This window comes from Panthera onca, chromosome A1 (assembly GCF_046562875.1).
Source record: "Panthera onca isolate mPanOnc1 chromosome A1, mPanOnc1 haplotype 2, whole genome shotgun sequence".
Taxonomy (NCBI): domain Eukaryota; kingdom Metazoa; phylum Chordata; class Mammalia; order Carnivora; family Felidae; genus Panthera; species Panthera onca.
Genome location: NC_138339.1, coordinates 239366190 through 239387000, shown reverse-complemented (window position 1 = coordinate 239387000; position 20811 = coordinate 239366190). Strand labels below are relative to the sequence as shown.

The following is a 20811-nucleotide window of genomic DNA, read 5'->3' as shown; positions in this document are numbered from 1 at the left end:
GTGGGCTGAGACGGCGTGACCACTACTCCTGACCTTGTGGGGTGGCGTGGAGGGACGGCTCCAGAGGCAAGGAGTGTTAGGGGGGCTAAAGAGCAGAAACCAACGGGAGAAGAGAAAGAGATGGAAAGTAAGAAAGGAGGGGCTGACCAGGGGTCCCGCCGGGCGAGGCACCAGGAGTTCCAAGATCATGGTAGGAAGGAGGTTCCTCTTTGATGCAGACCGGGGTTGTTACCAAGGTGGTTTGTCTACCCCTGGCATTTCCCCCTCGCCCTTCATCTGATACTCATTTGAACAGCTATTTAAAAGGAAATAATATGGGGCGCCTGGGTGGCTCAGTCGGTTAAGCGACGGACTTCCGCCATGATCTCGCGGTCCGTGAGTTCGAGCCCCGCGTCAGGCTCTGTGCTGACCGCTCAGAGCCTGGAGCCTGTTTCGGATTCTGTGTCTCCCTCTCTCTCTGATCCTCCCCATTCATGCTCTGTCTCTCTCTGTCTCAAAAATAAACGTTAAAAAAAATTAAAAAAAAAATTTAAGGGACATCGGGAGTTACGCGTGCTCACCAGGTTTTTTAATTTGATGGTAGAGTTGTAGTTTTGTTTCACAAGGTAGTCCTGGTCTTTATAGATTAATACTGAGATAGTTGTGGATGAAATGGTATGTGTGGAGTTTGCTCTGGACTCCGAAGAAAATGAGAATATCCCGTTTTTCTGGAGGGAGGTCTTAGAATCGTGCGCCACGTCAAGCCCTCGTGCTCGTTTCTTGCCCGGCAGGTTTCCTCGCGCGGAACGTACCGAGCTGCTCTCGTCCCTTCACGCGGAGGCCGCACGTGCGTGTAGTGTTTTCACGCTCGAGTGGCCGGACTGTGACCGGCTGACTCGCCAGCACCCACGCTAACGGCATCCGCGTTCGGCCTGGGAACCTCCGAAGAGAAAGGCGTCCCGGCCTGCGGGTAGGGAGCTACGGGCGCGTATCTCGGTCACACGCACCGAGGGGCGCTGGTGACGAGTGAGTCCTCTGAGGCGAGCCTTGTCCGACAGCCGCTGCCCGCTTCCTCAGCCTCCGCTCTGCCCAGGCTGCCCCGACCCGGGGCGGGGGGGGGGGGGGCATTTTGCGTGTCCCGACGCGGCCGGATCCTCTGCCGGCCGAGGCCCGGCGGGCTGCTGACCGCGGCCCGGCTCGTTCGGAAGAGGCCGCGAGAGTCCGCCTTGACCTCTCGGGCGCCCCCACCCGCGCAACCGGCGGCCGACGCGGCAAAGCCACCCAACCGACGCGTCCTCGCGCGAGGTGGCTGCGCGGAGGCCGGACGAACAGAAACCCGCCACGCGTGCGAAAGGTAAGCCACGGGCTGATCTTTATTGAGGCGAGCGCCCTCCTTTCGGCCGTTCGCCACGGCCGCACATCGGCCAGTGTTCAGAAGCGCCCCGCTCCCCCGTACAGCTCTGTCTACGTGCGGAAAGCGGTAAGAACGTGTCGTACGATGACCAATGTCCACCTTAAGAGTATCACGACAGCTCGTAGATTTGTCAGCAGACCGCACAACACGCTACTGACGACAAGGTAGACTCTCTACAAGTTCAAAATTTAGATCGTGTGGCACCATCGCAACGCCAGCATCGTTTGTTTTTCCAGGTAAGAGAGACCAGTCATTATAAAAATACTTTGTATGAATTCAAAGTCAGAACTAAAACCTCCAATCCTATGAAAATACCTTTTACTAATCAAAGTATCAATTTCTAGATAAATGTTCTTTACCAACAACAGTTACGCAATTTTCGGGAAACACCTAGTAAGACAGTCCATTTAACGTGTTAAGGTTACTTCAAGGCACAGTGGCAATCGTGTCTTAGTTTTCCGAGACGGACCACATACTCGACTACGTTGCGTATTACTGCACCAATTATTCTAGAAAAAGTTAACGCAAGTGTCTATGGATTATGAAAGCCATTTATAAAGACAAAGTCTTCAGTCTATAGAGGGGATTTTTACGTGGGCATTGCCTTCAGGAGAAGACACCACTTTTGTTATGAGTCGGCTACACCGTGCTTTGAAACGTTTAGCTTGGAAAGCCTGTGATCGCATTCTGACCACTATCTGAAATCAGCTCGTTCATTTCGTTTTGCTTACTCTCTTTTAGGGCATGATTGGGGTGATTTCTCTGTGTCTGCGCTCTTTTTGATCTCCTAAAACACACTTTCAGGAGCAGGTAACACAGCTCGGCCACGTTAAGCAGCATGCAAATCACAGATGCGGAAATCATAAAAATGGTAAACACGGTTTTCTCAGTAGGTCTAGAGATAAAGCAGTCGACAAGGTTGGGGCAGGGGTCAATCCCACATTTCAACACCCAGGGCAGGTGGTACCCGTTGTAAAGGAAGTAAAAGACGTACATAAAGGATGCTTCGAAGATGATGCGGAAGAAGATGCTGCTGGTGTACGTCCACCACAGGGACCCCTCTATCCGGACCCTCTGCTTTTTAATGTCTTCGAGGTCTTTGAATTCATTTCGCTTGTCTCCTCGCCTGAATTTGCGGGCGGCCTCGTGCCTGTAGTAGGCCACGTGCATCGCTACCAGCAGGGCCGGGGTGGACACGAAGATGAGCTGCAGGGCCCACAGCCGGATGTGGGACACAGGGAAAAAGTGGTCATAGCACACATTTTTGCACCCTGGCTGCAGCGTGTTGCAGACAAAATCTTCCTGCTCGTCACCCCACACCTCTTGAGCGGCGACCACGAGGATCATGACGCGAAAAATGAAGATGACGGTGATCCACACCTTCCCGATGCTGGTGGAGTGTTTGTTTACACCCCCGATGAAAGTGTGCAGGGTACCCCAGTCCATTGTGTTGGCTTATTCCTAAACAGAAAACATTAGCAAAGGTTAACTAATGGAAAGCTCCTTCGGGTTTTATGAAATAGTACGGTTATATTACAGACGGAAGCAAATTTCCCTAAGAGGATGCTGTGATATTTTATAACTTCCACCCCCTAGGTTAGTAGGTTTTCTGATAAGGAATGCCCACTCTAAAAGCATTCTAACATTTTGAATCAGAAATAACTGTTACAGGTTTCAGATCATCCAGATTCCACCGAATTCAGATTATATATTAGGTTGCTGTTGGACGTTAACCCAGGAACTCAGGTAAACAAATACATTTCCAAGTTTTCTCTTATCCACCATGAGTTTAAGTATTGTATCAGTTTTCGTTTTGCCCAGGGGATCACGGAAGTTCAACAGTGGATCTTATTAAGTGGCTTATTGAAGAGAAAAAAAATTAATCATGGGAATGACCTACTGTGGCGTACCCAGCAGACTCGGAAGGGGGAAGGGACCCCCAATACTTGTTAGCTTACTTTATACGATATATTTACGGCCGTCTCTAGTTTGAATAACATCGTTTGCTGAAATCTTGTGTTCTTAGGGGCCCTGACGTCACACGCCACTGGAAGGTCCTCTTCCAAAAGAGTATCATGAGCTTTTACGAAAAGCGCTCACTTGTTTCCATGGTAACCAGGACTGGTGACAACGCTCCCTCCCCGACAGCTCAGGCCCCAGGAGCCATGGGTGAAGGGAACCAGTGGCTGCTGCCAGGTAGGGCTCCCCTCCCTGCTGACTGAGCACTGACTTAGCGTGCTGAGAGAAAACGCTCTTGACTTCCACAGGAACTTCTGCTACAGTTCACACGGATATGCCCTCTGACCCTACATTGCTGCAGAAGACGAGAGAATGAATCAGCGTTTGCCTTAAACGAAACAACGCCACTCTGGCAATCTTTTGAAAGTGAAGTCCCTGTTTTCAGAGAAACAGACTCACACACCTTGTCAAACCTTTTTAGGGGCTGAGGGCGACACCAAAGTCCTTTATGTCATTGGTCTTAGGGAGACCTTCCTGTATCTGACTGAGGGCTGGGGTCAGGCCTTTCCTCAGGCTGACCCCTCGACCTCCTGGGCCCCTCCTCTGGCCCACAGCTCTGCCTCCCCTGAGTCACGTGTGCTGCTCTTCGAAGCAGCTAGGTAGCAGGAGGCAGCCTCAGCGTCCCCAGGAGTGCTAGGCACTGCGTCTCCGGACGAGGGACTAACGTGTGCCCCAGAAGCAAGACCCTTCGTTGACACTAATGAAGTCAGCCAGCTCTGTAGTATAAAAGGCAGACCTCCATTTTAGCTGGCTTTCTGGGAAATTTGTCTTTGCCCTTGGTTTGGCTTTTAGACACTACCTTTTCCTCACAAGGACACAAGGCCCAAGGAAATAATGCCACCACACACCTTGCACACGTGTGTGTATTCCTCCTGTCCGAACTGGGCAGGGGAAGTAGGGGGCACATGCTGTGGAGGCGGAGGGGAGTGGAGGGCAAGCGGGGGCATAGCTAGAAGTTTCTGCACCGTGACTTTCTCCCCCGCCTTCTCTTGCTGAAGCACACAGAGCCCAATTATAGGAAAACCCCTCCTCGCACCACATCGCCAAAGCCAAGTAAATAACGATCCCCAGGCCTACCATGAGCATTTATTGAGTGTCTATTGTATATAGATGTCAGCCATTTCACCTTTGCATCTCAAGACATAGTCCAGTTCCCAGGGCTGAGTAGGCTCTGAACAGAGATGCAGAGCAGGTGGGGGATGTCGGGGCGTCAGGGCTAGAGGCGCTGGGAAGAGCTTCAGACAGAGATGCGTTCCTATCCCACGAAGTTTAAGGCGTTAGATCACAACTAGGTAAGCTGGGAGCACAGAGCATCTCAAAGAGAAAGCAATAGGGAGGAGACCTTGAGGCGGCCCTTCAGCACCTGTACTTGCACTTGATGAACAAGTCACCGGAAGGCAGGATAATTAAAGTGATCGCAGAATCTCACGGACGCTTATTCTTTCCTCGAATAATCCAGAAGAAGGAGTTAAAAACCAGCACTTAACAAGCCAGCACCCTCAGACTACTCAGGACTCCCAGACCCTGCAGGCAGGCGCCAAGGCGAAGGAGGTGGAGCTGGGAATAAGAAAGCTGAAAAATCATTCTGGAGGATTCAGTGCGTATCGGCCCATTCCAACTCCACTGGCCAGAAAGCAGTAAAGAACCTCAAAATGTCTGTAGTTGTTCAAATGCCATGGGAGTCTTTTGAAAGTTCTAACACAGAATACAAGAACATTTGAAGTCTTGAATCCAAACTAAAGCTTCCATTGTGGCCCAGATAGGAAAACTCAAATCGTGGTTTTAACTTAGCCTAGACTTTGAGAAGCATATTAATTTTTCAATGAAAATGAAAAGGGAGGTAGAATTCCATAGCTGAGGACTTGGAAGGCAGAGCTGGGGGGCAAGGGCTCGAAAGTGTGTCAGATAATTCTGAGGGGGGGGGTAGACACTGCCAGCAGCTCTGAGGAGCTCAGATCTTCAACTGACAAGATGATGGAAGACAACCCCAACCCCCCCACACAATGGAGGGGCCCAGGCTTGTAACAACAGTGTCAAAAGGTTTAATTACTGAATGAGGCAAAAAAAAAAAATAATAAAATAAAATAAGATAAAATTTAAAAAAACATGAAAAAGAAAGAAAAATATGATAAACTTGGGTCAAAAGAAAAGAAAGGGGTGGGCCCAATGCTTGGAGCAGATGGTATAATTTGAACTGATAGCAGATAAAAGGCAGAAACTCTTATTTTACTCTCCCTTCTTTATCAAAGAGAAATTATTTTAAAAATTATTTCTTTTTTAATGTTTACTTATTTTTGAGAGAGAGAGAAAGGGGGGGCGGGGAAGGGCAGAGAGAGAGAGGGAGAGACAGAGTCCGAAGCAGGCTCCGGGCTCCGAGCTATCTGCACGCAGCCAGACTCGGGGCTCGAACTCACAAACCATGAGATCATGACCTGAGCTGAAGTTGACCCTTAACCAACTGAGCCACCCAGATGCCCCTAAAAATTATTTCTAACGTAGTACAAGAGCGGTGGGGAGCTAGTGTGTACTTTCTGAGAAAGAGATTTTCAGTGTCCCCAGTACATGTATCTTCGATGTTAAAAACTCACCTTGGGTAATACAAACTATAAAATTAAGTTTTAGTCCCTACTGAAAGTCATTATAATAAATTTTCCTAATTGTTGCTCTTCTATCCCGGAAGCATTTCAGGAGGTAGAGACTCGTACAACCTGATGTTTACACATATTTTACAGGAGCTGTTCACCTAGGGGGTCACTCTGGTTTGTTTATGAAATGAAGACGTTCTCTAACCAATGAACATCTCCCATTGCAATTTGGTTTAATTAAGTGCACATTCAACAAGTTTTTGATTTATCAAATAAAAGTTCACATTTTCCCAAAGCCTCCAAAGTGCAGAGAATTTAAACTCCTCCAAAGGTAAGAAGGCTGTGTTTTCCCTCTGAGTTCTTTATCAACCGCCTTCTTGAACAATGACACGCCTGTGGTCACCTATTACCTGCTCTTCTAGCAAGCAAACCGATCAGGTGTCAAAGGACAACTCAGTCCGAAGGAATCTGGAAAGGCTGAAGTCATTGGAGGGGTCAAGAGGCTTTCCCCACAAGAATATGGTCCCAGCTTTCTAGAAGCAGGACCCTTGACATCTGCACCTTAGGTCTTCTCCTTCTTAAAAAACAAAACAAAACAAAACAAAAAAACAGGGACAATTATGATAACAGTTTTATTTCTTTTGGCTTTTCTGGGTGCCCAAATTACACATTCTGAAGCTCTATCAAAGTAGCAAAGCTGAACAGAGAATAATCTATTTTACAATACTTTTGACTTCCACTAAAAATCAGCAATTTACCTGTGCCTTTAAAGGGAGAAAAAGAGATGCCTAGGACACTAAGAAAAATGAGTGATTAAACCCAAATACGGGTGTGTCCTGCCTACCGGTCACTCAAGACGATCAGGCTAATGGCAAACCTCCTGATCTGTAGCATCTTCCTGCAGGAGCAACAGAGGCCCTATCACTGATCACAGTAGAAACGGCTCGACAGCAAGCACTGCTTTCCATAGTCTCCGTCCATAGTCTCTGTCCATAGTCTCCGTCCATAGTCTCTGTCCATGATCTCCATTGCTCCCTTGCCCTAAGTGCGCAGCAGGAAAGCCATTGAGTGAATGGGCCCATGTTTCCTACACTGAGAACTTTCTTTGGTCCAGTCCACATCATTTCCTCAGGGCCTCACCAAGGAAGCCGGGGCAGGGGCCCTGCATATCACTCTCTGAGTGTTGAGAACCTAAGGACAGCCCGCCTCACAACTATGAGGAGCCAGTCAGGGAAAGGGACCGCCCCAAACTTCCTGACACTTTGCTGCAGCCACTGGTAACGCCTGGCTGCCCCCAGGACACTTTGCCCACTCAGGGAGCCCAGGAGAGGAAGGAGCGGACAGAGGGCAGAAGACTCAGCAAGGCTGAAAGGAGGACATTTGGTTCCACTTGCTCCTCCTGACCTGGCCTTTCAGTGGGTTAAAGCCACTTCTGGCTTGGGGCGAAGAGACTGCCCACAGGCCGGATCCCCCTCTGTGTCTGCCCTATAAAAATGTAACTCTTGGGGTAGTTTTCCATCAGCACTGTGGTTGCAGATTTGATGGCCAAACACCCTGTGAAAATTACTTTCCAAAACAACCGCATCCATTGAAACCCTTCGCAATTAGTGTCGGTAAACAAAATACCTCTTTCCTTTCATGCTTTAGGCAGGCTGCAGCCAATGGGAGGAGACTTTTCAACAAAAAGTAGAATATTAACTCTTTCTTTGCCAACCAGAGAGGTTTATTTTAAACCAGCTTCTCTGGCTCTCTTTTAAGGAAATAATCCATATGCCTCGCTCCTATAGTCTTGTCTCCGTACAAGAATGTGGTTACACCTCAAGTTACAAAGGTAAAACTGTCTTTGGTTTTCTGGTATATCTAATCGTGGTGAAAACATTGCATTCTTGATACGAAAGCTCCAGGCTGGAATACTTTGCTCTAAGAATAGGTAAACAATTGATCTCATTCTGATGATACACACAGTATTCTGAAGTTAGATTGTTCTTCCGTTTTACAATTCAAATAATTTAAGTCTATGGGCATTCTGCTTCAGCAATACGATTTTCTGATTGTTTTAAAACTTAAAAATTTCATCCTAAGTAGTTGGCTTAAAAATGCCATCTTAAATTTCACTGATGACAGAACGAAAACTAAAACTTTACAATTATAGTGTTACCCCTTAGCAGACACCAATGAGATTTCCAAGAGGTGGAAATCATCTTTCTAGAAAGTTCTATTCCCATTTGGATAACCCTTTCAAAGATATTCATTGAATATCTGATAGGCCTGAGAACAGAGCACATCCCTCCCGATTTCCACAGTAGCTTTAGGTAGTTGAAGAGATTTATATTGATGAAAGACAATGTCAGAGCGAAACAAGCACATCCGAGCCTTACTTCCAAGGAGTCACAGGGTATTGGCCTGGAGGAGAATTAGGGCAAGGGTCCCTCTTCAAGGGTTCAGGCTTTCTTCTACACCATCTGATTGCTTAGAAGGCAACAGGGCACAGTAACGACACGAATGTAAATCTCTACGCAGTTTCTGGAGGTCAGTGAGGGTGTCACCTGTTGAGGGAAAAATAGTAGATGTGGCCATATTCATTGAACTACTCCCCACGTGTCTATTGCATGACCTTTGTGGGTGTTTTTCTTTATCCCCAGAACTGTTATGATGGAAGTCTAGAGGCCGCCAGTTTCCTGATGCTTCTTACTTTATATACCAATAAAATAAAACGAAAAAACTAAAATCTTTAATGTAGATTCTTTCCCCTATCAAAGATCATAATTGTGATCCCCAATCCCAAACCTCGAGCCCATTCCCTTAAAAAAGGGGGTAAGGGAATTTGAAAAACTGGATATGCTCTTTTCTCCCTCAAATCGGCAGTCTAAAAAAATCTCAAACTCTTTAATCAAGAAGAATCTATATCTGTTGTCTCTCAACAGATATCCAGGTCTTCCTGGGGACAACCTTAGGTTGTCCTTTAAATGTAATGACTTAAAATGTCATCAACTGTCCTTTCAGAGTAACAGGTTGTGTTAAAATGGATTTAGGGTTTATGTACTTCTTCAAAATTAACTCAATAAAAATGAAAGAACTTTTTCTTTTTCTTTTTTTTTTTTTTTTTTTTAATTTTTTTTTTTAATTTTTTTTCAACATTTTTTTATTTATTTTTGGACAGAGAGAGACAGAGCATGAACGGGGGAGGGGCAGAGAGAGAGGGAGACACAGAATCGGAAACAGGCTCCAGGCTCCGAGCCATCAGCCCAGAGCCTGACGCGGGGCTCGAACTCACGGACCGCGAGATCGTGACCTGGCTGAAGTCGGACGCTTAACCGACTGCGCCACCCAGGCGCCCCAAGAACTTTTTCTATCCACGTAGTCTAAATAGAAGCATGGACAATTCATAGAATTACACGTATTTCTTAATCCACTTAAGAATTCAGTGAGTTGAGGCTCCTGGATGGCTCAGTCGGTTAAGTGTCCAACTTCGGCCCAGGTCATGATCTCGCCGTTCCCAACTTCGAGTCCTGTGTCGGGCTTTGTGCTGACATCTCAGAGCCTGGAGCTTGCTTTGGATTCTGTGTCTCCCATTCTCTCTGCCCCTCCCCTGCTTGTGCTCTGTCCCTCTCTCTCTCTCAAAAATAAATATTTTTTAAAAAAGAAAAGAATTCAAAGAGTTAAATTTTCCATTAAGCAGTCTCTGTTCATTCAAGCAAACCTGTGCCCTTTCCAAAGATTTAAGTCTACCTTGAGTTGAATGTCCATGAAAATAAAAAAGGAAAAGGCACTCTGTGGGCCCATACATTCTCACCGTTCAAGCAAGTTAAACAGAAATCTTAATATATCTTAACGTAGCCATTGGGAGGATTATGTCCTCATGGCCAAGACACGTGCGTTGAAAATTATTTTCCCACCATTTTATTCTGTTTAACATTTTAACTAATGTCTACAGACTACTCATAGCTCCTGGAATATTCAGATTGAATCAAAGATGCACAGTGAGGGTTTGCAAGCAAGAAGTTTCTTTTCACCCCATTGAAGTGCTTAGTCAGACCTTCCGCGGGTCTTTTCGTTCTCAAAGCTGTTGTAGTTCAGGAAAGTGAGAAAAAGAAAAGGAATTCGCTGTTACCTGTACCGGGGTTTGTTTTAAAATAAAAACACCAGTGGAGCAGCGGGACTCATCAGCATCTTCCCAGTCTGGGTCACTGCGGGGCACGGATGGGGAGCCCTGCACCCCCTCCCCTCCCCCACCCCAGTTACGTCACAGGCTAGGGAGTGTTGATGTTTTCTCTTCATGACTTCCTTCTCCCCTCCTTGGCAGGATCCAGACATCACCCCCAAAGCCTCAGCCTGGTCCAAGCCGCAGACAAAGCTCTCCACAGGAGCAGTTTGAGCGGCATCCCGGGATTCTAAGGAAACTGCATCCGGGCAGGACATTTTCTTCTAGAACACTGGTTAGATTCGACTAGAACTGGAGCAAGAAAATACTTCTGTGGCATAATGTCTACTGAGGGGAAAGAACAATGATGCGCGGTAACATTCAATCAGGCCCTAAACTGACAGGGAGATTCCACCTGGGCGACGCCACGGTGGCTGCTGGGCCAGGTGTCCCTGACTGCATTCGGGCCACACTCACCTCAGGTGAGTCCCGCTCCCCCGTCCAACACAGGATACAGGTAACACCTGGGACGGCTCCTTCAGCAGACAGGAAGTCTCTTCTGGTGCCTCCGCCTTTCAACCGAGATGTGTCACCAATGACACTTAATTACTGTTGTCCAGTAATTGTCCAGTAATTGCACCGCTGTCATCTGCCTTTCCCAAGTTCTTTGGGCGCGCATCACGCAGCCAAAGGGGTCACTTCTACCTGGGACTTATCCACCAGCCCGGTTGAACCTGCCTGCCTTTGCCCCGAGCAGGGAAGTTCCAAGCAGGGTTCATCGGTGTTCGGTGAAAGCAAAGAAAATCCAAACCGCGGCAAAGCAAGTGGGGGAAAGGGGCCCAGGCCCGCACCTTGGCCGCTTATACACACGGTTGGTGTATTTATGAAACCTGTTGTGCCAGTCGAAGGGGGACCATCCAGGGTAAAAGTCAGACCCGTCCATCCTCGTTCCTCCGGGCGCGCGGAGGACGCCAGGCGCTGCGGGGCGGCATCCGGCCGTGGCCCCGGGGGTCGCGGGAGGATGCGGGTCCCCGGCCGATAAGGCTGCCCCGGGCAACCCCAACGCGCCGACCCCCACCCCCGCCGGCGCCCGGCGCCGGGAGGGCGACTGTGCCCTGCGGCCACAGGGCCCACCTTGGAGCGGTCGCCGACAAGGGCGACGAGGGCGACGGGCTGCAGACCTCACCCGCGCGGGGCCCTCGGAGGCAACGCCTGCGCGCCAAGGGCCGAGACGGCGCCCCCAGTCGCCCCCCCCCCCACCCCGGTCCCCCAGCTCGCAGCCAGCACCCAGGGGCCGCCGTGCCTGCGGCCGCGCGCCTGGCACCCGCTTACCTGCTCGGCTGGACGGCGGCCGGGGCGCGGGGGGCGCGGGGGGCGCGGGGGGCGCGGGGGCCTCGGCGCGGGGCGGCGCCCTCCGCGGCAGCCGGGAGGCAGGTCGGGCCGGGGCGCCGCGGCTCCGGGGCCGGTGTCGGAAGCGGCCTCGCGTGCAGGCCCGGCTCCCACCTGCAGCGCCTTTTAACCGCGCCCCACCCCGCCTCTGCCCTGACGCTCCCCCGCCGGCCGCGAGAGGCGAGCGCGCCGAGACCCGACGCGCGCCCGCCCCGGGGCGCGGGGTGCAAGGCGGGCCCTCCCTCGGGGGCGCGGAGAGCCGGGGTTGGACGCGGGGAGCGGGTGGCGCCTCCCTCGGGGGGCGCCGCGCGCTGGGGGCCCGGCCGGACCTGGGCCTGAAGGGGGGGGGGTGGGGGTTCCTGGCCACCGGCCCCGCGGCCTAGGGAAAGGGCCTGGGCCAGTGGGTCCGCAGCCCTCGGGAGCTTCCGAAGGAGGTGGACTCGTGGGGCTCGGTGTTGGGGACAGGGGAGTTTTTTTGCCAGGACACATCCTCTTTTTTTCTGGACGCTGCCACCTTCTAAGAGCCTGGCCGTGCGCGCGCCGGAGAGCAGCCTGGAAAACCGTGACTGTTGTTCTTTATTAATTAACGACCGCCTAGGGGAGCTGAAGGGGCTATTTTTACTAGTCCTCTCCGCCCTTTGTTTGACACCTCCTCCGGGGGAAGCCCAGTGGGCCTCCCGGGGCTGGCCGGGGCACCACGTCAGGACCCAGCTGGTGCCCTCCTTTCACGGACGGGGCTCGGGATGCCCGGGGTAGGCACAGGCGTTGGTGCAGGGGCCGGTGGGATGCAAATGTTGGAAGCTGTTTGGGGACCCGGCTGCACAGGTGCAAGCCTGTCCTAAGTCGGACAGGAGACGTGGGCCTTGCGTGTTCCACGCGGTTGGTCATTAAACATCCCCACCTAAACCACACGCAAGTCGCTGGGTCCTATTGTGTCATGTAACGCGATGAGTGGTGGTTCTTCGGTCTCTCTAAGGTCCTGAAAAATGAAGCAAGAGGATGAAAATCTACCTCCCTCCCCTGAAATATTTTCAGGAGAACAAGATTCTCAGAAAACTGCCCAGAGTCAGATAAGTTAAAAATACTTCGGAGTGGGCCCTCGAATGGCCTTGAAAGTAAGCTTGAAAAGAGGCACACAAAAACCTGTTTTAGGCTTGATCTTTAGACAGGCTTGCTGTCTTTAATGTATCCTGTGCCTTGAATGTTCCCTCAGCCTTAAAGGTGTGGCTGGTCCTCTCCTGCCCTCTAGTCTCTCCATCATTATCTCCAGACAAATACACCAGCCGGACCCATCTGTTTGCATAGTAACGTGACTCAATGATAAAAGCAGACTGTAAACCTCTTTGGGGATCGTAGTCAGTTTAAGCTTTTGTTTTTGCATTCCCAGCACGCTAGGTAAAATACTTTGCACAGGGTAGATGCTGATCCATGAGTATTTGCATCTTGATTGGCAAAGCCCAAGCAACATGGAGATAATCCTGGAAATGGCTTTTACTCCTCAAGTATGACTGTCCACCTTCCCCCTCTTTAAAGCTGCTTCCATACAGCACTGTGTTTGAGCACGTAGATTCTAGACCAATGGAAATCATTCCAGGACCTTTCCAGGAAAGAACTTTGGAACTAAAGTAGCCACAAAGAATGTGTTTCATTTGCTCAGGTGCCCAGAAAGGGAACAGTCTCAACACTGTGCAAAAGTACTCTTTTCCCGTATCTATGGGTTTTTACTTTGTCATTTGCCTCTTAATGTTTAATCCCGTCCAATTTTCACTTCTTACCATATGGTCCTGTGGCAGCAGAAATTTAATATGGACTGTATAAATGTACGGGCTTGTTGAGATGTTCACTTGAAAACTGAAAGTTAAGGATTTTATGCTAATGAGAACCATCTAGAGTGTAGACTGTGTTGGTGACCTGTGTGGCACGCATGGAAAAACCTTCGGGAGCGGATTACAACTCCACTATCCACTTAACAGCATCACGCAATTCTGAAAGCAAGACTTTTGTAGCCCTGGTTGTAATCAGTGACACGATTGATTGATATCTTCCCTCTGTGTCTTAATGATGACTTCCAGAGGCCATGACTTTAATCCGCACAAAATCTGTGAAGTGTGGATCTTCCTTTGCAACACCAGAATCTGGGTTGAAGGGGTAACGGTGAAATGCTCTTTTGAAAATCTGTAAATTCTCTGGGTGACCTCTCCTGCCTTTCCATGGAGAGCAAAGGGGACTTCAGCCCCCACTCCCATCAGGGCCACCCCCCATGCCCTGCCCTGTTGGTCAGTGGAGCAGACTCACAGTGTAAAAGCTGAAAGTACAGCGTGGGGACTCTTCCTCGTAAGTGACATAGTCCCAGATGCCTGGAAGGGAGACGACCATGTTCTCCCTTTAAAAAACACAAAACAAAACAAAACAAACCCCCAAAAAACTAACATTTGTCTATTCAGTCCACAAAAAAGCCTATATTGAGCAGGGCTTTATTAGGCTGGGGACATAGAGGAAACAGTTCCCATATCAAGAGTTTTCTAGTTTGATTTTTCAAATCTGTGTGCAAAGGTCATTTGAGATGCTGTTGAAAGGATAATAGGACAGGTTTCTGGGAATCTAATTCTGTGAGTCTTGGGTGAGCCGAGGAACTTGCATTTTTATCAATTATCCTGAGTGTTCCTGGTATAGGTAGTCTGAGAGTGATACTTGGAAACATGCTAGTTATGGATGTTCTTTGCTTTTTAATTTTTAAAAGGATATCGGTGTTTTTATTTTTTCCTGTGTTCTGTTTATTTTATTTTATTTTATTTTTAGCTCTGGTATAGTTAACATACAGTGTTATATTAGTTTCAGGTGTACAATATAGTGATTCAACAATTCCATACATAAAAAGGAAAAAGACTCTTAACTGTAGAGAACGCACCGATGGTTACCAGGGGGGAGGCAGGTGAGAGGACGGCTGAAATAGGTGATGGGATTAAGGAGTGCACTTGTGATTTTGAATTATGGTAAAATACACAGAACATAAACTTTTAACCATTTTATTTTATTTATTTATTTTTAAACGTTTATTTAGTTTTGAAAGAGAGAGAGCCAGAGTGAGTGGGGGAGAGGCAGAGAGAGGGGGGCAGACAGAGGATCCAAAACGGGCTCTGTGCTGACAGCGGAGAGCCCTATGTGGGGCTGGAACCCAGGAACCATGAGATCATGACCTGAGATGAAGTCAGACATTTAACTGACTGAGCCACCCAGGCGCCCTACTTTTTTTTTTTTTTAATTCAAGTGAGTTAACATACAGTGTAGTCTTGGCTTCGGGAGTAGAACCCAGTGATTCATCTCTTACATACGACACCCAGTGCTCATCCTGAAAACCATCAAAATCCTACAGGAGAAAACAGGCAACAACCTCTTTGACCTAGGCAGCAACTTCAGCAACTTCTTACTTGACACATCTCTGGAGGCAAGGGAAATAAAAGCAAAGATGAACTACTGGGGCCTCATCAAGATAAAAAAAAACAAAAACAAAAACTTCTGCACAGTGAAGGAAACAATCAACAAAACTAAAAGGCAACCCATGGAATGGGAGAAGATATTTGACATATCAGATAAAGGGTTAGTATCCAAAATCTGTAAAGAACTTACTGAGTGCTGCACTTTTAACCATTCTAAATTGTACAATGCACAGAGATGTTTAGTCACAATGTTTTTCCACCATCACCACTGTTTAGTTCTATATTGTTCCGTCACCTAAAAGGAAACATCGTACCCACTGAACAGTCACTCCCTGATTCCCAACCCCTGACTAACTACTAATCTGCTTTCTGTTTCTATGGATTTACCTGTTCAGGATATTGCATACAAAAGGGCTCATACCATATATGGCCTTTTGTGTCTGGCCTCTTTTACTTAGCATGATGGTTCCGAAGTTCATCCGTGTGGTAGCTCGTGTTTGTACCTCATTCCTTTTAATGCACGAATATACCACATTTCATTTACCCGTTTATCAGTTGACGGGCACTCTGGTTGTTTATACCTTTTGGTTATTGTGAACAATGCTGCTATGAACATCTGTGTGCAAGTTTTTGTGTTAACACTTGTTTGCGATTGTTTTGAGTATAAACCAGAAGAGGAGAGGGGCCACTGGGTCATGTGGTCGTTCTATGTTTAACTTATTGAGGAGCTACCCATCTTCTATCGCAGCTGCCCCGCTTTGCAATCCTACCTCCAGTGTCTGAGGGTTTCACTTTCCCCACATCCTCACCAACACTTGTTATTTCCTTTGTCTTTTTTTAAGCTACAGCCGTCCTAGTGGGTACTAAGGGATTATCTCTCTGGTTTTGCTTTGCATTTCCCTGATGTCTAATGACACTGAGCATCTTTTCATATGCTCGTTGGCCATTCGTATATCATTGGAGAAATGTCTGTTCGGTTATGGACGTTTTCACGTGTCCAAGTGATCTACAAACACTATCTCAACAAATACAGAGTTCCTCCGATGTGCAAAATGTAGGCTGCTGCCCGACTCTGGCAGTTCTGTGCTCCCTACAGACTTTGCCATGATAAGACAAGGTCTTGTGTTGGAGGATGAAGCGTATTCTGGCGATGGCCGGTGAAATTGGGAAGGGGGCACAGAGACCGGCTCACCATGAAGCTGTCATCAAAAAGTGTGGCTGCGTGTCCTTACTCTTTCTGGCTGCCAGCGTTGGAAGTCCTGAGATACTGGTTACTACTCTGGGATTGTCCTCTAGTTCTCCACGGGGCCCTTCGTGTACATGAACTGAAAGCCCTAGCTGTGGTTTTGGACCTTTTCTTTTTTATAATAAACCTTTTCTTTTAAAACAGTTTTAAGGTCGCGATCTCGCGGTCCGTGAGTTCGAGCCCCGCGTCGGGCTCTGGGCTGATGGCTCAGAGCCTGGAGCCTGTTTCTGATTCTGTGTCTCCCTCTCTCTCTGCCCCTCCCCCGTTCATGCTCTGTCTCTCTCTGTCCCAAAAATAAAAAAAAAAAAAAAAAAAACGTTGAAAAAAAAAAAAAAACAGTTTTAGACTTACAGAAAAATTGCAAAGATAATAGAGTTACCACATACCCTGCATGGAGTTTCTCCTAAGAGTAAAGCCTTACATGAGTATGATACGTTTGTTACGATTAATGAACCTATGGCAATGTGTTATTACTCACTAAAGCCCATACTTTACTCAGGTTTCCTTAGTTTTTACCCAATGTTCTTTTTCTATTCCAGGATTTGTGTCTGAGATAGCATGTCACCATTAGTCACCATGTACACTTAGGCTTCTCCCGGCTGTGACAGTTTCTCTGGCTTTCCTTGTTTTTGATGACCTTGATAATTTTGAAGAGTGCTGGCCAGGTATTTAACAGAAGGTCCCTCAACTGAGGTTTGTCTGATTATTTTCTTTGATTAGATGGGGTTATGCGTTTTGGGGAGGAAGACCACGGAAGAGAATTGCCATCTTCATTATGTCATGTCAAAGGCACATGTTATAATCAACATCCCTTGTCCCTTGGGATGTCAGGCTTATTCATCTGGCTGGGGTAGGGTCTGTCCAGTCTTGCCACTGTAAGATTACATCCTCCCATCCCCCCTTCCATACTGTGCTTCTTGGAAGGAAGTCACTGCAGCTCACATGTAAGGGGTGGGGGAGTTTCGCTCCACCTCTTTGAGGCTGGAGTAGCCACATAATGATCTGTTATTCTTCTGTGTGGGACATTTGTCCCTTCTCCAGATTTACTCATTTGGCCCGCATTTGTTTATATTGCCACAGACTCATGGATATTTATTTTATACTTTGGATTATAATTCATAAATACTACCTTATTTATTTTGTTGTTCAAATCATTTCATCTTTGTCCGTTGGGAGTTCTTTCGCTTGGTTCCTCTTTACCTTTCGATACACACCCATCATTGTGGGTTTTTTTAAATGCTTTCTTTCTAGCCCTGCAAGATGCTCGAGGCTCGTATTGTGTGTGCCGTGCCCCATCCCTAGGATCAGGCATTTCTCCAGGGAGCCCTGCTTCCTTTCAGTGGAGAGCTCGGTGTCTGTGATCTCGTTTGCCTATTTGTTCTGTCTCCTCTACTTGACTGTGGGCTCCCTGAGGGAGGGTGTCTTGACTGTGTTCTTCATCAATTTGTGTTCCTGTACAAGCACTAGTGCTGTGCCTGATGTATTCTTGAGGCTCAGCAAGCTTTTGTTGAATGAATAAGTTCAAGGAGTATTTGTTGGGTTTATTAACTGAAAATATTAGAAGAGTCTGGTGGGTGAAAATACGAGGAAAGAGTAGTTTGAAGATCTAACCGGTGACGTGTCTGTGTACGTGACAGAGTGGCAGGTCTCCAGGAAGAGTGGGGACATGGTGCTGACCCTCGAAACAGTTATGATCTCACAGGGAGATGTGACACGTGCTGTTAGAGGGAAAGAGGCCTGTTGTTTTGCAGCCAGAAGTTACAGGCGTCTCCAGTGAAGTCAATCTGGACAGTGCAGCATCCGGCTCTTAGCTCTGCAGAAACAACGTAAAGTTATGGGACTTGGAAGAGAGGAGATGATAGGCCCCAATCCAATGACACTGTTCTCTCATGGAGATGCACCTGGCCTAAGGGGCACTTGGTGGGAAGGTCCCCCTGGGAGACCCGTCCACTCCCCCGCAATGCCTTATGGTACTCTACAGTTGTGAGCAGAACAGGTGGATGCTTTAAGGTTCTTTCCATCGAGCCGTCCATCAAGTGACCTCAGTCCAGTATCTGGCCTGCCGTCTAGAGACAGGATCACTTCCGAAAAAAACGCTGGATTCTTGGTCTTTGACTCTCGGCTTTTTAAGCTTCATGCCGAATATAGTTCTTATTTAAACACGTCTTCACTTCTTATGTCATCTCGAAATATACCTAGTGGGGTTATACTTTGCTTCTAACACACATATCCAGACTCTTCTCCTTCTTTTATCTTCTTTTTCTGTTTGCTTTTCACAAACCTTAGTATTTCCAGGTTTTCTTTAGCAACTTATTAGTGATTTCTTAGATTAGGATATTTCCGTGGCAGGCCAGTACTAATTTGGGGGTGACATTTTCATGACTTTAAATACACATCCTGGGGTGATTTCTTATAACCCTCTAAGTTCTGGCCAAAGAAGAATATATTAAAACTATGTATAATAATCACATATAATATCATGTCCCACGAAATATCATTTCACAACGTAAGACATACACCGCATACAAAAGCCAAATTCCCTTCTGCGGGGGATCAGCGAGGGGAGAGCTCAGTGAGGGTGACAAGCTCTGGGCAGAGCTTCGTGGCCTGGGCAGGGGGCACAGAGCGCCTGGGATGGGCTGCGGGCAGGCGTGCGTGTGTGGCAGCTGGATGAATGTGATGTGCTCGTGTGATGGCAGGTGGGGGGCGGGGACTGGCCGGCCCGGCGGCAGCGGACTGCTGGTGTTGGGAACACAGGCGCATCGTGGTCAGGTAGGGCCCGGGTGCATGTGGGGGATGCCAGTCAGGAAGAGGAACTAGACTAGCTACGAAATGAGGAGGAAGGAGCAAGATGCCGCTTGACGTGAACCGAACGTGGCGACTTTAATGAAGCGCGCGTCCATTACGAGCCAGTGGGATGTGACTGCCCCACAGCCATTGCAACTTTGGGCACCTTCAGTGGAAGTTTGGTGTCTCAGTGAGCTGGGTGTTTCTTTTCCCTCTTCTCTAAGCTGGTCCCGCCCAGTGGGAGCAGATATGTTTCTTTCCAGGGGACATTTACAAACTATAAACAGATGGGCCAGCAGTGGATTTCTATGAGGGGAGCAGTTGACCCGAGGCCAAATGACCCTCAGCAGGGTGCTGTCTGGATGGGGGACAGACCGAAGGTCTGCTCACTGGAGAAACACTGGTAACACAGTCACCACTGGGGAGGAAAAAAACTGAGTCCAGAGGTTCCGTTTTGAGTTTGAATGACCTAGACGATCATATTTCTCTTCCACTGACAAATAGAGATGCTGATAAAGGAAGCCGCCTTGGGAGTGATGGAGTCTGTGAGGCTGACTGTGGGCCAGGACGGTGGGGGGGCGGGGGGGCGGTTGGTGAAACGCTATAGGGGACATGTGGCTGAATGTCAGGAGTGAAAGCCTAGGTCTGGGAATTCAGTCTTGTTTCAGACCCCCTGTTTAGCCTTCATTCCTGTCTAGTCAGCCTTTTTCAGATGGGCCTGCACTTTTCCCAACGTGCTCAAAATCCTATCCATCTTTCATGGGCTTGCTGTTCCGCGGTTGTTCTTTGAATTCTTGTTTCTCCCCATTTACTCCTGGAGAGAGATCATCCCCGTGTGCTCTCCCCGGTCCCTCTGCCCCGCGCTCCTGTGCTCCACGTGCAGCCCTCCCTCTGTTGCCGCTTTCCGTGCCTTTGCTTTACCCCTCTTGCAATGATTTCCTTAATGGTTAAGACATTTCAGGATGGAACCTGTCCCTCACTTATCTTTGTATCATTGCTTCCCCCCGGCCCTTAGTACCACCTACCTAACGCGCAGATCCTGTCTGCTGCTTCTGTATCGTTGATGGAGTAAATCGTTCAAGTTAACGTGGAGTTGAGGCAGTATACAGTTGCTGCTTGAAAGAGTCAATTCTACAAGAGAAGGGCTTTGGTGGGAGAGAAGGTGGAGGTATAAATGCTGAGCCTGCAGAAAAGAGGAGTGGGAGCCAGTAATAGGAGAGAGAAGAAGGGAATGGAGACAGAGAGGCTAGCCCAGACGAGGGCGGATAGCTGTGTGGCCGACTAGGGGGGGACAGAGTATCCAGGAGGGTGGTGCACTGATCAGGACTCACCGGGGAAGCAAAACCAATAATATATACATATATATATTATACAGAAATTTATTTTGGGAATCGGCTCACATGATTGTGAGGGCTGGCAAAAGCCCAAATCTTCAGGGCAGGTCAGCAGGCTGGAGCCCCAGGGGAGAGCTGGTGTTGCAGCTTGAGTGTGAAGGCACTCTGAAGGCAGAGTTCTCTCTCCTTTGCTGGGGCGGGGTGGTGGGGGGACCAGTCTTTCTGTGAAGGCCTTCAACTGATGTGATGAGGCCCACCCACATTATGGAGGGTAATCTGCTCTACTTAAAGTCTATGGTTTAACTGTCAATCACATCTAAAAAACATGTTCACAGGACATTTAGATTCATGTTTCCCCAACTACATGTTTGCACTGTAGTCTAGCCCAGTTGGTGGATAAAATGAACCCTCACAGGTGGGTTCATTTCTTCCTTCCAGCAGATGAATCCTACCAAAGGGAGCAAAGCTTTAGGGCCACCC

The 20811-nt window shown here is 48.4% G+C and overlaps 1 protein-coding gene and 1 long non-coding RNA gene across 6 annotated transcripts in view; one reads left to right on the top strand and one right to left on the bottom strand.

The window, feature by feature from the left end:
* Positions 1-1339: 1339 nt before the first annotated feature.
* Positions 1340-20811, top strand: part of LOC132682302 (uncharacterized) — a 52251-nt gene continuing 32779 nt past the window's right edge. Inside the window, exons 1-3 of one of the 2 annotated variants that reach the window (XR_013556454.2) lie at positions 1340-1629; positions 3420-3589; positions 10301-10620. This is a non-coding gene — a long non-coding RNA (uncharacterized LOC132682302). Of the gene's footprint in view, positions 1630-3419; positions 3590-8639; positions 8726-10300; positions 10621-20811 lie in introns of those variants that run through there. The other variant, XR_009611606.3, reaches the window with a different exon arrangement.
* On the bottom strand, positions 1922-11831 carry GJB6 (gap junction protein beta 6). Of its 4 annotated transcripts, XM_078448918.2 has the most exons (4): positions 11471-11831; positions 8376-8543; positions 6408-6574; positions 1922-2854 (listed from the first exon to the last, which is right to left on the bottom strand). In XM_078448918.2, the coding sequence occupies exon 4, from the start codon at positions 2837-2839 to the stop codon at positions 2054-2056; it is 786 nt and encodes a 261-aa protein (XP_078305044.1). In that variant the 5' UTR covers positions 2840-2854; positions 6408-6574; positions 8376-8543; positions 11471-11831; the 3' UTR covers positions 1922-2053. The 4 variants fall into 4 exon arrangements, with proteins under 4 accessions (XP_078305044.1, XP_060493573.1, XP_078305063.1 ...); XM_060637590.3 differs by lacking the exon at positions 6408-6574 and having other exon boundaries at positions 11471-11828; XM_078448937.2 differs by lacking the exons at positions 6408-6574; positions 11471-11831 and adding an exon at positions 10109-10250.